General features: G+C 39.6%; 1 protein-coding gene across 1 annotated transcript in view; it reads right to left on the minus strand.

Moving 5' to 3' along the window:
- Positions 1 to 16,169, minus strand: part of MYO16 (myosin XVI) — a 404,772-nt gene that overhangs the window by 10,272 nt on the left and 378,331 nt on the right. Inside the window, exons 33-34 of the mRNA XM_075525989.1 lie at positions 12,229 to 12,387; positions 5,406 to 5,497 (exon numbers count right to left, since the gene is read on the minus strand). Coding sequence (XP_075382104.1) covers positions 5,406 to 5,497; positions 12,229 to 12,387 — 251 coding nt within the window. The remainder of the gene's footprint in view (positions 1 to 5,405; positions 5,498 to 12,228; positions 12,388 to 16,169) is intronic.

Below are 16,169 nucleotides of genomic sequence, written 5' to 3' on the forward strand. Positions count from 1 at the left end.
TGATTCAGATCAATGATAAATATATAACATTCTATGTCCTCTCTCGGATGTTACGTGTTTACAAAGGCGTTAGTGATTTTTTTATTACACCAGACTTGTTTGATTGCCACGTTTTGCTTCAAAGATGATCAAAGATTGCTTCCAGCTAATAGGCAAACATGACAGACATTAATAATGAATGTTAGAGCCCAGTGTTTAGAACTGTGATAATGGGCGGGGGGTAACAACACCATTGCATTCTTGACTATTCATTTTTTTTAACTTTTGAACAGAAGAAGTGATTGGCAACAAATATTATATCAAGTAGGAACAAAGAAGGCCCTTGAAACTATAATGAATATGCAGCTCTTTCTGAAGGAAGAGACTGCTGGAAGCAATGAGATTTCATGAAATAAGAACTATGGCTTAAGCTATAATGAAACAATAAATACATTCTTCACGAATCTGAAAAGACATTTCCAATTTTTCATTGTCAGATGTTGGCTCCTATATTACTGCAATCTGCCAACCTGCACTATGGGGTTTAAACAAAATAGAAGAGATAAGACTGCAGATTTTTTTAATATAACAATAAGTGAAAAAATAACCATCATTTTTTATCTTACCTCTTTGAGCACGTGACAGACGAAACATGATTCAGAAGTGGGTAACCAAAATCTTACGCCAAGGTGCATTGTATGTCTGATATTACTTAACCTACTAGGATGGCAAGCTGCTTGCTTATTTGTGTCTTGTTCTGGGAGTATTTCCATACGATGCTGAATGCATGTGACATCACCTGATTACAAATAAGCCAACATTCAGCCATTAGAAAGCTAAACTGCATGAAGAGACTTTGCACCTTTTAATGGGAAATTTTCTGCCTTTCTTCTCTGATGGCTGAATGTTCAGGAAACTATGGTTGCAAACTAACTTGCACAGAAAGCAACCCTATAAACGTAGGTGGATTATTACCATTATTTTTATTTTATGGAACATAAAAGATCACACTGATATGTGTATGAAGATGAATATCACACCTGGAACATCACATAGACTTTCTACTTTTTTACTTCTTAGTCCCTCTCTCTTTTTACTGCACCACCCTGTGCTCTGTCCTTGGTTCTTTCCCTCCTCTTTTTCTTATCTTCCTTTTGGTTGTTTTTCTCACTTGTCTGGTTTTTTTCCTTCTCTCTGGCTCTTCCTTCTTTCCTCTTTCTAAATCCCCTATTCCATTTTATTATTTACCTTCTCCCTCAATCATTTTATTCTTCCTCCAACCTTACTTCTCTGAATCATCCTTTTTCTGGTGCCTGTTTTACTCCCCACTCTCCGCCCCCCCCCCCCCCCCCCCCTGCTTATTATCACTCCAGTCTTTAATCTGCCCCTCACTTCCCATCTGTTCATTATCTCCAGGTTGTCCATCTCATCCCGTTACAGACAGACCACGTTGCTTCTTGCTGCCCACATAAGAAACAAGGAGTCTTTTAGCTGGCCTGCTTTTCTTCATTCCACTGTGTCTTTCTCACACCACATCCCACTTCGTAGTGTATGTTAATAACAACTTTAAAATATTTTTACCAAAAATAAAAAAACTACAATCCTGGATCTGTGAAAAAGAAGACGACAGGGCCACTTAGTTTTTGTGTGAGGTGCCAAAGATACAGTCTTGCTTTTGTTGACTCTATTTCATCTTGCTGCTGTTGCTGACGTTCCAAAGAACTTACGTATTTCAACAGTCTTTATGCTCTGTCTTTTAAACATACACACTCACAGGAGCTATCGAGAACAGAGGAAGCAATAAATGCAGTCTGGAGAAGAGAGCCCATTGGACTGGCTAAGGAACTGAGAATGCTTCAGGTAAAAGAAAAAGAGCACAGCGGTAATATTTTATAAAGCTTTTTTATTTTAGAGGAGGTTTTGGGTTTTAGCCCCTGCTAAGCAATTTAAACACTTATGGAGTCTCCAGTATGCTTTGGGATCACTTCCTGGAGAGGACTGAATAGGAATGACTCTTAGCCATAACAGAATTTTCTATCTAAGCAAGATGATGGCTCAAACGATCAGAAGAAACATGTCTTCCATTTTGGTGATTTCTTTGCCTCTGGAAGGAAATTACGGAATAAGAATTCAAGACTACAGATCCAGGCATATTTGGAAGTCCCAAACTGTTTAAACAAATCACTGAAGCAATTTGAAACAATAAGCATTTAAATAATTTTAAATCAGTAATTAAACCAAGTTTGGAAAAGGAAGTTTCCTAGTTTTCTGCTGTTCAGGGAGCAAGAGGCGCAGCACAGGCACCAAAAGGTTTTCTGTAGAAGCTGAGTTAGATCCAGTCCTTGCAGCTGATATATGTGGGCTCAGTCGCTAAGAGCAAAGTAGGTTTTCTTGTAAGGGTAGATTAGGATATTGTTTCTTGCAGTACCATTTTACTGTAGATGTCTAGTTTACATTCTGAAGATTTTCCTCGACTAGAATGTTTTGGTTTACAAGGAAAGCACAAAATACATGGAAACTGGTGTGCTGGGTTGGTGAAAAGAATATGTGTGGCTCTTTGCTAACAAAAAGTTCTACTATCTATCTGAACAAACTAAAGCACATGAAACTTCTTGATAACTGGTTTGACCCCCAAATTCATGGTTCAGTTTTCATCTTCATTGAGGATGAAGATGATGCTACAGTGCTATATCAGATGTTAGGTTCTTTATGTTTTTATGTGGTACTTGCTTGCAACATATAGATATAATCACTGGGAAATCTACAACTGTACAGCCACAGAACAATATGAAGGAAAAGGTATTAGTTTAAAAAACCCATACTTTGTTGTTCTTTTAATGTGCAAGACTTCAATTTCTTTTGATGTAAGTTCTTTCATTTCTGATGAGAAAAACCTCAAACTCTATTTTTAATACTCTTCCCCTTTTTCTAGCAGAAGAAAGTAGAATTTTATTCCATAACTTTCAAATGAGAAATGTTTTGTTAGTATTTTAACCTTTTTTTTTTCAATTTTTGTCCTTTTTCGTTTTGATAAAAATTGACCTTTAAGTAACCATTACTCTAGAAAAGTAGCATTTATGGCCAACAGTGAACTTTTTGTTTGTTTTCAGCAGACTTTACTTTAGAGATGACCAGTAGCCTTGAGATCCTGTGACAAAAATGAAATTCACTCCTGTCACTTCAGTAAGGAACTAGCAGGGAGATATTAAAAAACCCATACATATTAGAAATCCCTGACAGCTAATGAACCAGTTCCCTTTATCTGAAATGACAGTGTCTGCCAAGAAATCCAAGGACCCAGTCTATGTTTCTGTCTCTAAACAATTAGTCAATCAGTACCTTCACAGATCTGTGAAACAATCTGTCCTATTTCGTACCTGTGTGCAAGAATTACTTTAAAGTGAGACGGTTACTGCAGCGAAGCCTGGCAAAGACTTTTACGATAGGGTTGTACGCTGTTAGAGTCACCAGCAGCATGCTAAGAAATGTCAACTGTAATTAAAACCAATCATTTTCAAATATATGCCATGCTTTGGAAATGGCGAGGAATGCTTTTTACAGTAAGAATTCTCAGCCCTGTGAGCGCAGACTTTTTTTAAGATTTTTTTTTTTATTTTGTGGGAGGAAGATTTTTTTCTTTTTCTTTTGGCAACACCATTTTGGAAGATGTTTATTCATTAAGGCAATTGTATCAAAAATCACAGAACTGCAGGTTTCTTCTCTAAACTTGTCACAGTTCTTATTGAGCTTGCATTTAAGGATTGTCCCTGCATGTAATTCTGAGTACGTGGCATGGAATCTATTTTAAAGATTTGTGAAGCACTTTGGCAAAATATCTATTTACTGAAAAGTGACATTTCAAAGTACTGAATTGAAATTGTGTTCAGCTTTTGGCAAGTAGTTTTGGAAAAATCAAAAATACAAGTTTGTAAATGGTTAAAGACTTGCTTCTAAAATAAAGCATTTAAATGTTGCAGACTGATTTCACATAAGGATACAGTTTCCATTTGCAAAGATAAGAAGATGATAATGGCTCCCCTATACCCCAGTTCATTTAACTCTCCATGCACTGCACTGATGTAGTAATTTAAACATGATTCTCCCTGATCCCAGGCAAGCATTTTAGCAACAGAGGCGTGAGGTGCTCCAGGGCAAAAGTGTCTCACTGTCTGAGGTTTATAACCGGAGCAGTGTTGGGGACTTGGATTTTTCATTCACTAGAGAGGGCTCTTTGGCCACTCTCATGCCTAATAAGTAGTCGGTTAACTCAGTTCAAAGCTATTGTTTTTCAAGACCGAATATGATGTTGAAAGTTGAATCCCACTCCTCTTGGAGTCAATGGCCAAACATTCATTCACTTGGTTAGGGCCCGTATTTTGTTGTAATGAAATGTCAGCTGTCCCCCGCAGACAACAAGTAGCTTTTAAATGTGATAAAGCACTTCCCTTACCTTCTGGTAAAATAGTTTGGAATATGTACCATTGCTTAATGAGAGGTTTCTGTTGAGGAAATTCCTCTCAGCTCCAACATATTTTCTCTTTGGACAATATTTGGCTTTACTGTAAAATTCTTACAGTCATCTCAAATAAAAAAATGATGCAGGACTACCCTTTTCTAAAAGTGGACTGAAGACATCAAGACAACAGGACAATACACTAATGCCATTTAAGTGACATAAAATAAAATTTCTTGAATGCTTTCATGCCTGAATTGGCTAGAAAACAAAGTAAAGTAAATTAGAAAGTAAAGTGTTTCACATTATATATAAAATGCTGAAGAAAAGAATGAAGAAAATGTATTATGACAAATTTTATTCCTTTTTGTTCACTTAATGCACTCAAACTTAATTCTGTGTTGTTATTTTAAAGTGACATTAACTAAAGAGAAATTTTAAAAGAACCAAAGTGCAAGCTTCACACTACCTCAGTACCTATTGCTGGTTTAACTGACAGATATTTTGATTTTAATTTTTGCATATTGATTTGTATAAAAACAGTGACGACTGCTTTTAAAGTCTTCGCTGCTTTTATATGCAAAAGGATGATACAATTATGCATTTATTCCTATGAGGTTCATTATCATGCAACTCTTTCTGGTATGAATGAATATCTTGAGAGAGATAACATCTTGGTCCTCTCAGGGTGAAGAGACATATTTCCTGCCTGAAAATAGCATCCTCACAACCAGCAATGGTAAGTTTCATAAACTTTGAACTCTACTACGAGAACGTTTCAGGATGATTATCCTCCCAGCAAAACCAGTTAAGAGTAAATTAATTATTGTCCTTAGCTCAATAGAATCCTGTAACAGAAGCCTGCATTTTTCAATGCCAACACACAAATTTGAATCAAGACAGCTTTCAACATGCAGCTACTATGATTTTTTTTCTCGTACTGGTTCTAGTAGACCGCCAATGAAATATTTACCTGACTAGTGTGGCTCTCCCTATGTCTTTGAATCGATGAGCCTGCCGTAGTGCCGGCTGACAGTCTTGAATATTCATTTTCCTCTGGTAAACCTAAAGCAGAACAATACTCATTTATAATCTGACATTTATGCATTGGTTGATTTCAGCATGAGATTCAAAAGACCTTGACATGTTTTACTAAAAAAAGAACAAAAAAATCACACATTTCCCTGGATATTTACTATTTCCATGCTTACTGAAACTGGAACAATTATTGTTTACCAAGTATGAATAGCATTATAGGTATGCATGCTGGTTTATAGAAGGAGCAATTGTACTGAAAGAGCCTACAAATGACACATTACCTATACACTGGCCAGGGATTCCTCCTGCAATGTGGAAATCCCTGGCTCCTCTTCCCCTGGCTCCTTTTCATCACAGAAGCAATGCAAAGGGAATGGAAAACAAGCCTGCGGTCTGCTCTCAAATTAATGTCTCTAGGTCACACGGGAAGTTGATAGTAGGTCCAGGACTTACAACTTCATCTCCTCAGTACAGAGTTTTTTTGTAATTCTTGTACTTATTGTGCATTCTCCATGTGGGAATTAGCTGCCCAAAATTTAGCTGTGTAAAAACCAGTCATCCAGTGTAAAAGAGCCAGGTAGTCTCCCTCTGCAGTCAAGAGAAACAAACACCTCTGCACAGTGATCCTAGAGCGAGGTTCACTGCCGGCGCTTCCCCATCACTTCTGCCGGAGTGGGAAGACCATTCACATAGCACTACAGAGGATCTGAAAGGCGGACGAGGGGAAGCAAAGGCAGAAGCAGAAACACAGTGAGTCCACGACAGGTGTTATTAAGCCCCTCACAAACTAGAATCACAGACACCGTGGTAGGTCTGGTATCCAGCAATTTTGGTCGTGCTTCGTATAGCATGTATTCCAAATTTTCAGGCTACTATGGCATCCATAAACAGCATATCGCTACTTCTTTAGTTAACAGAGCCAGCCACCACGAGAACAGGATTCATCCTGGTAAGAGATATGCAAGTTGAATTGTTCTCAGTAGATCACCTGGGATTTACTCACTAGAAATGGATAACATCTAATCTGACGTATTTGATTAGACTAGGCATCTCCCTTTTGTGTGGCTAAAACTAGGTAAGGTGATTCTGGGCCTAGATATGTAACTCTTAGATAAGAAAAAATGAGGTGAGCCCCACTCTTTGCATATTATACCCAATATACACAGAATCATAATGGAAACAATTCAAAGGTCAAATTCAATGAATCACAAACTACTTATGGGATTATGTACTGCACTAGACATAGTTCTGTTTCATGTTCATGTTCAGTTTCTCGTTCGATCACGAAACTGGCATAGAAACACACTGTGAAACATGCTTGTCTTCCAACCTCGTATTTTCAGTATCAAAAATGTTTTTATTTTTTTATTTTGATAAATAAGCATTAACTCTTACATCGTTACTGATATATAATATTTAACTCATGAAAATATAAATTGCATGAATAATCCCATAAAATAACCTGACTTTGCAAGAGTAATAGAACAAGAATTTTAAAGAGAAGGAATGATCCTTATTCCTTTTTGGCCTCTCTACCCTGCTTTTAGTTTCGCCCTGATAATGGTGCATCTCCACAGCTTTGTATCTAGGGACAGCTGGTTTTTTTGATTTGTTCTTCTGAAGAAAGCTTGTGTAAAGTATTCATGAATATGGATCTTTTTCTACATCTGGACTTCCTCTGGACACACACAGGCAGTGAAGAAGGTGAAACCCCTGCTTGCAGCTCAGGAGCCAGGTCAAATCGTGTGAGAATCCAGCATTTCAGTCCTTTTCTGCCTGGTGCAGAGAGGGAGCCTGACCCTGTTCTCTCAGTGATTTGAACTATGTGTTGTTTCGAGGTGGAGTTACCACTTTTTGAGGCTGGTCCATGATATATGAAGTATGTACTGGGGCAAGGTCTGATGTTAAAGGTCTCCAGTATACTAGGCTTGTAAAATATATGTAAGTTATCACTATTCCTTTCTTACCTATATTAAATTCCCTGTCCTCCAACTTAAAATTCTCCCTCAGCAAAATCACACATTTTTGGCCAAATGAAATGCTTGAAATAAATTTCCCTCCAAAAATCCAGGTTTTGTCAACACAAAACAAATCCTTTTTTTTCAAATAATTTCCTGAACTAATAATTTATTCACATGGATTCAGTTTGGATACATCTCAAACAAAGCAATAAAAAAAATTATCCACATTTTAATGCAAAATGCCTTTTTAAAGTAGGTGTTATTTATTTAATTCAAATAAAAGATATAATGTAAAATATTTGCATGATTCTAGACCACCATAAATGAATGAAAATACCTTCCTAGGCCAGCAGCATGTTTTTAAAAAGATATTGCTTTTTCACTATATTCATACACTTTAGGCCCTACTGTCCATGACAGCCTTGAGCTAAGAATAAGGTTATCAATGATTTTCTGTTTATTTCTATGAAAAGCACTTTGATAAGAGGTCTTATCAAATAAGTAAAGTTTCCATGTACAGCGACAGCACGTCATCACAGACATGGCAAGCAGAGGCTTGGTGGAGTTTGGAAAGATAAATGGAGTAGTTGATTACATTCTGAGAGTTTTCCTTTACGTACACCTAAGTAAATATTAGGATACCACAGCTGTGCACTGAATAGGACCTTGCTTAATTCAGCACAAGGTTGGAAGCATCAGTTTAGCAGGGGCAGAAGTACAAGAACATAAGTTAATCAGGGGTTCAGGCTGGAGCACAAATTACACCATCTGGGCTGGGCTTTCTTGCAACTATTCTCAAGTTACCAAAAGTTGCACTATTTTGGCAATTTTTTGGCAAAATCATGCTTGCTAACATTATTATTGCAATTATATGTGGTGGTGACAATGATATAGCAAGGAATATGGTTCAATCAATAATCTCTAACTGGAGAAGTTAAATGCAAGAAATGCATTCCATTTTTTTCACATAATCAAGAATACAGCCTCATCCCAAGCAATATGTGTATTCAAACTAGAAACCCAATCCTTTACCCATTTACTCCCTGTAATGCCTTTTTTATATTGCTTCAAAGGCAGATCCCACACTCAATCCATGATCTTCTTCCTATACTTCCTATTTCCCATTTCTGCCCTGTTCTCAGATACTCCTCTTAAGATCCTTCAGATAAATAGCTTACATCTCACATATTGAGATCTAGATCACTGGACATCTAGAAGCGGTTCTGTGGTTCCAGAGAACCTCCAGTCTCATAGGCTCTGCTACTCCTGAACTGGAGACCCTTCACCTCCTGGCCTCCAGCATCCATAGCTGCAAAACAACAGCAACACCACAGAGCCTCTGGGTCTTTGCAACTGTGGCCACACATAACTCCCCAAACCTTCTACCTTCCTCCATGATTCTGCATTCACCCACAGGCTGGATCTACTGATCAGCTCCACTTGATACATTGGCTGCTACAGTGTGAAAGAGGCATCACCAGGAAAGGCAAGATGTAAGGCTCTGCTCAACAGCACGTAGCCCCTGTCATGGTGACATGCCCCTTTTCTGTCAGGTTATCTGCTGTGACACCTCTCCCATTCTGCGACTTGTTGCCTGATGTGCTTAGAGCTGGTGGTAAGTTTCAAGAGACTATATAGCAGCCTGTAGCCCACAGGTGACCTGCTTGGACAGAATGGCTACCTCCTCGACAGCTACAGTTAGACAAGACTAATCCCCTTACCTGAATAATGCATAGGGCTTTTGGTGAAACAGACAGGTCCTTACAGTTACTCTTATGCCAATCAGCATAAACTATACAGTGAGTCCGTTCACACGGATCTCCATACACAAGCAGCGGACCTCAGGTATAACTGAAGAGAAGAGGAATAACCAGAGAGGCTTGCTTCGAGGGACAGCAGCGTGCCAGCGGAGCCGGATGAACAGGACAGCGCGAAGTGCATGCCTGTATGACCATCAGGCAGGATCCCGCACAACGCTCCTTTGGTCCAACAGCACTGTCTCAGCTATACAATATCTAGTCTAATTTTCACTTGGGTTACACAGAGTAAGTACCTCTACGACACACTCCACTGGGGGTAAAGAACTGTCAGATATCTGGGGAATTTCTCCCTTTCACTAACCAAAGGTTACGTCACTTCAGTCACTTATTATAGTTGTCATATTTAAACATGTCACTTAAAGATTAAACCCTGCAGTGTTTGAGTGTCTCCCACCAGAGGATCTGCTGGTTTGGGTGATTTAGGATCACAGCTTTCAGCATGGTAACACAAAAGGTTATTATAGGCTTTCTGATTACTCTTTTGTGTTTGGACAAGAAAGAGCAAAAAAGCTCTTTCTTTCAGACTAAAAACGCTGGTAGGTGTGGAAGATTTGTGGCAGAGAAGTCAGTTTGATAACACAGAGCAGTAGAAAGGTGTTACTCCTAATATTAAAGATAAACTAAAGAAGCAGAGGATTACATTATATAAAATGAAAAAGCAACTTCTATTAAAATTCTGAACTAACAGCGGTGCCAGAAATTAAACTCAGCTTCCGAAAGCAACACAGCATTAATCTGTTTGGAAGCTGAGCCAGCCAGCTTTTTAGCTGCTTAGTAATGGCTTTCTAAAGAATTCATCAGGTTCTAAGTAAGATTAACATCTTCGTCAAAATGATTATTCTCATGACCAAAGTGACTTTAAGTTTCATGATGCTTCAGAGGAGTGGTGCTGACACTTCATTCATGACAGCAAAAGACTAGTCTTATTTAAGAAATTGCTTTTGTATTAACTCATATGAGTAATGTATGAATCTAGACTTTAGCTCTATCAGTGGAAAGTAGGTTATATAGTTGCACTGTGTAACAGTGGGAACCAGATTACCCTATATTTGAGAGTTTTGTAATCTCAGTATCAACTATTTAGTAATGCATTTCAGGTTTTATTTTCCTCAAAGCCAGAGGAGTTTGGTACACAATAACAAAGACATGAAAAAGTATTTTACATGGAAACATCTCATGGCGCATTCTCAAATATCAGTATTGCCTAGATATAGCCAACAAGACACAGATTTCAAAATAATGAAGATATTAAGGTTGAGTCCTGGAAGGATTTTTTTCCTAAGCAAACTGGCAAACTGGTTTTGAATTCATGTAATCTAAGTACACCAAAGTTTTCCATATTGTCAACTCTTTCAATTATTATTAAGGGTGGCTGGAAAACTAGCATTCTGTATCACAAAATTTATAACCTGATTTTGCTCTGCATCAGGGTAAAATCAAAGCTTGCATCATTTCTACAACAGTCTTATAGGCAAAACATAGATCTGAACCTTGAAATACCACAAAAAATGTTAATTTCTTACCCAGTGGGATACTGCTAGACCTAAAGGGAGTTTTTTTCTAGTTATAGTATACAGTGAATATCAAAACCATTCCTTATCAAAGCTTCATCAAAATTGGGAACCTTCCATGAAAAGTTTGGGCTTGATGAATCAGTGTTTTTTAATGGAAAAAATATCTTACTGGAAAATTCCATTGCACAACATTTACACCTTTATGATTAAACTTTCCATGTACAAATAGTTTGAAAAGAATTAGTTTATGCATAGTAGATACTGTATATTATCAATATGAACAGCCCTGGCTACTAGTGGTTGCAAATACACTGGTAAAAACTTCACACAAACAATTACAAGCACCCATCTCACCTATTAGTTGGCCTTTTATTCAAGTAATGACTATTTATTTCAGTAACTGAGATCGTTTACTAACTTAACTATAAGCATCACAAATTATAAACTTAAAGCACCATTTCATTTCTAAGCTGAAAGAAACACAGCTCTCCTGATTAAACGCCCAGTTAAGGGGTCTGGGGATAAAATGGTTGCACTTATAAAAAGCTGATCTCCCACAAGTCCCACTAGGACATCAGAATATATAGTTAAAATCCTACATAGAAAGGAATCAAAGACTTGGTCTACCCACAGTTTTTGTGTTAATTTAACAGTCTGACTCTTATACATACTGAAAATATGCTCCCCTCCTCCCCAAAATTATTATATTGATACAAATGAGGACACGGTTGTAATGGACAAAGATGCCTTTTTCTTCTGTCACAGTGTGTTCCTGGTTCCGCAGAGGAATGAACGCGTCCTTACACTCATATAACTTCTCAGACGGGATGAGTTTTCTGCTTTGATTATCAGAGAGAGAAGGAAGAATTATTTTGGCCAAGCACTGCAGAATTTGGGGACATCTGCTTCTCCACACACCATCGAAATAAATACTTTCTATTTGTCTTGTGTCTATTCATACTTGTGTATTTGTATTGTGTGATTTTATGTAATACAGGTGTGACATCCTTAGGATTTATGCTTTTAGGACCTTGAAAGATTTCATTCTTTCTGTCATTGCTTTTGCACCATTTTGATCATCTTGTTGCAATGATAAACAATTTGTCATTCACTAGGAAGGCACCTGTAGCAAAGGGAGATCCTGATTTTCCATTTTCTGTCCCATTTGTATTGATTATAGGATCAGAAATCTCAAATCTCAGTCCTCCATGCCTCGGGCTGCTTATAGACTTGGAGCTGAGCTAATTACAAATTCCTCAACAGAGGCTCTTTTATTTTGTTCACATTCAGCTTTTATTGGAGAGGGGCTTATCAGTTCACACATACAAAGTTAAGCCAGTTCCAGAAACACAGATATTTCACAAGTCAGAAGATTCCAGCTTGATTATGTTTTAAAAAGCTGATTCAAGAAAACACTTCAGCAATTTTATGTTAGACGAGCTTTGGGATTACAAACTGCTTACCATTTGATACTGAATTTCCATTTTCAGCAGTCACAGAACTGGACAGTGGATTAGAAGACTGAGTTCCATGGTTATTTGCATTCTTATCCTGGGTTTCTGATCCAGTATCTGATGTATTTGGATCTTCCCTGCTCCTCAAGTTCAGATTAGTTTCAGCACCTGACACAAAGAGAAAAAGCTGGTCAGCTTCCTATTAACTAGTGGCTTTCACATACAAGTAGAAAAAACTAACACGCAGAAACCAAATTACTTTATCAAATCAATTTAATTAATCACTAAATTCATGAGTCCAGTGACAAATGCGGAAGGTTTAAGTCAGTGAATTTTGGAGGGTTTTTCTTTTTTTTGCTGGTGTTCCACTTGTAGCCATTTAAAGTTGATGGAAGTGAAAGGCATGAACAGAATTTCATTTGTGCTGTTTCTTTTCACACAAATACCAGCTGATGAACCTCAACAAATGTTTGTATCGCCTCTATTTTAGATTCTATTCTATTTCACATGAGTTCATTTACCACTGTCATCACTGCAAGGCCTTTCACCGTTGCATTAGGTGATACTAGCAACAGCTATAATGTAGGTTTATTTTTTTCTCTTGTCTCCTCCCACGAGAAACAAAATGGCTTTTGATATGAAACCATATGTAGCAAGATTCCTCCCAGCAGAGCCTCCCCGTGGGCATTATTTACCCTGCCTCGGGGCTCTCCAGCCATCAATTGTCATTTTCTATAGCGTTCCAGGTTTTCATGTCATAGCCTTTTAGTTAAATTTCTTCAAGACATCAAGAGGAGGCCTGATCCTGTAGGAGTTCCCAAGCTACGTACAACGCACAGGCATTTCTTCAAAGAGAAGGGCCAAACCCTTCTCTTCTTCCCCCTCTGACCGAGGGCACAGCCACGCAAAGCAGAGCAGCTCACGGCAAAGTGCCCGGAGCTGGCTCTGAGCTTGCCTGGCTTTGTCAGCCCAGCGCGCCACAAGAAACAGGGCTCAGGGGTCAGCTGTGCCCGAGCGGTGCTCCCCGCCGCAGCTCAGGGGCCGCAGGCAGGCTAGGCGCCGGGAGACAAGACCGTGAACGGATGGGGACGGTAGGAGGGACCCCGCTGCGATTGGGGCGTCCTCGGCTACCCCCACTCCACCCCGCCGCCGTAGGGCTGATGAAGCTGCGTGAAATGCTGCGCCGGCAAGGCTGGGCAGTTTTTGGTGGATTTCTCTCTCTTTTCCGGGTTTCTCTTCATTTTGTGGTGAACGTATACACACATTCTTTCCTTGCCATATTCAGGTTTGTTTCATGGAAGACAAAGCTGAATTCAGTTCTCTCTCTGTTTAGCTCCATTTCAGTTTTCCTAACTCCACTCCCTCTGAGAGCTGGCCTTAGCTGCAGGGCTGACATACTACGGCTGACCTGGGCGCAAGGGCCCTCATTTAGCACTCTAAAATGGAAATTTCTCTTCTGTGACAGCTCTCAAAGAGCTGTTCCTTGATTTTGGTTGTGTCTATTTAAGCTTTGTCGTAATAACAGCAACAACCAACGGAGGTCAAAAGACTAGCTATTAAAACCAACATTACAGCATTCATCCATACTTCTGGTGACATCCTCAGCTCTCCCAAAGATTCAATATATTCTTACAAGTCTTGAGCACAAGAGCATTTTTCAAGGGGACAGAAAAAACGTTTTTTCACCAGGTAACAGATACTTTGCCTGCAGATTTTGAAACTTAATGTTGACTGCATGGTCGATTTTTCATTTTTATGCCTGAACTGAAAAAACCCCACCTGGTTTACAAAGTACCAACATTTTAAAAACGTATTAATGAATTGAAAACTCTATATCCATTCTGGTTAACTTGAAATGTTTCGTTTCATTGAAAAGGGCTTTCTTAGTTTTGTTTAGCTTTCAGTTATCTAACTCTGAATCTTTCCTACCATTTCCTCTTCTAACAAAAAAGCTGTATTGAAAAGTCAAAAAGTTCATTTCCAAGCTGTCAGAATAAAACATTTCAATGGTTTTTTTTTGCTCCCTCCCTTGCCCTCATTCCGTGATCATTATTTTTTGCCAGATCTGACTGGAGTGTTTCAGTGGCACTGTTTCATAAACTGCGTATTTAGGCAAATGTGCTATGCACTGAAAAAAATTAGGCCAGCTCTACCCACAGTAACTGACTTGGGAGAGGCGGTAGAACCAGAGTCTGAGCTGGAAAATGCATACAGTACAATTATAAGAGCATGCCTGATTTAGCTTTTGTACAAGCAAGTTGACTGCAAAATGCATCTTTGCAGCTCATATTAAATTTGTCTGAAAAGGAAATGTCACTTTTAGATGTTAGTAGTCAGTGCACTTGCCTATAGATCATAATCCGCCTACATAATTATTGTGCCACCTTTTACATAAAGAGTCTCGGGGGAAGTGGCTGGGATCCTTATTTTTCTTGATATCGAAAAGATTTATTGATTTGCCTGACATCTGCAATTCATTTGAGAATGAGCAAGTAGAAAGACTTTTTCTTGCATTCCCATTTGCAGCAGCCTTTTGTTTCATAGGTACATTGATATCTTTTCATGGCATTCATGAAGGGCTCTTGGAAAAAAAAGGTTATCTTTTCTCCTTTATATCTGTAAGATAGAATACTACAAAGAATTGCGGATAGCTACTATTGAGCTAAAATATCATCCTAAATTGGCAGAAACAAGTAGCGGACAGATACGCAGCATATCTTTTGGGACAGCTATCTAGATAAAGATCTGTTATCCCATTGCTCTATTCATTCATTGTAAGAAATGCACACCTTTAGTTTCTAAATAGAAGACTATATAGAGAAAATACACTTCATAGTGCCTTATTTAATTAATCCTGGGGGTGGGAAAGAAGCCTATATTTTGTTTCAAAATAATCTGGATTATATAAAGGTGCTTGTACTAATTTTCTATATATAGGCATCTTCAGCTCCTCGTTGGAGCAGAGTCATGGGAGTCTGTGGAAAAAGTGTAACCGCATATGTTGGCTAACTTCTAAAAGACTCCTGGAGAAGCCAGAGTGTATCCCTAGCAAACAAGTACTGTTTATTTTTTTTTGGACTTTGTGTAAAATGGGTGAGTTTCTGAAGAAAATCTTTTCTATAAATAGGATAACAAGAGGATGCTTTAGCCAGGTGTGACCAATGTAATGTCCCAGTGCTGCAAAACTTAACTGAGATGACTGGATCATTCACGTTGGAAGGGACCTCAGGAGGTCCCTCGTGCAGCCCTGCTCCAAGCAGGGCCAGCTGTGAGGTCAGACCAGGTTGCCCAGGGCTTTGCCCAGATGAGTCTTGAAAGCCCCCAAGGACGGAGCCTGCCCGACCTCCCTGGGCAGCCTGTCCCGCTGCCTGTCCCCTGGCCTGCCTGTCCTCACGGGGAAAGGTTTCAATACCCAGTCTGAACCCCTCTCGTTTCAGTTCCTGCCTGCCGTACCTTGTTGCCCTGCCACGCGTGGCTGTGAAGGGCCCGGCTGCCCCCTCCCCATCCCCTCCCCGTAGGCACTGGGGTGGCCGTGAGGTGCCCCCGAAGCCATCTCTGCCCCAGGCTGGACAAGCCCCGCTGCCCCGGCCTCTGCTCATGGGGCAACGTTCCGGCCCCCAGCATTTCAGGTTGAACTCACTCCAGGTTATCGGCGTCTTTCCTGCATTGGGGGGCACCAACTGGCCACGTTACCCAGATGAGGTCTAACAACGAGTGCTGGGCAGAGGGGACAACCCCTGCCCGAGCTCCTGGCAGTGCTCCTGCTGGTGCAGCCCCGGATGCTGCTGGCCAGCTCTGCTGCCAGGGCTTGCTGCCGGCTCCTGCCCAGCTCCCAGGGCCCCCAGCACTCTTTCTCCAGAGCTGCTCCTCAGCCAGTCTATCCCCAGCCTATGTCATTGCAAGAGGAAATTCCTTCCCAAGTGCAGGACTTTGCATTTGTTTCTTCAATA

The sequence above is a fragment of the Mycteria americana genome, chromosome 1, assembly GCF_035582795.1.
Source record: "Mycteria americana isolate JAX WOST 10 ecotype Jacksonville Zoo and Gardens chromosome 1, USCA_MyAme_1.0, whole genome shotgun sequence".
Lineage (NCBI taxonomy): Eukaryota > Metazoa > Chordata > Aves > Ciconiiformes > Ciconiidae > Mycteria > Mycteria americana.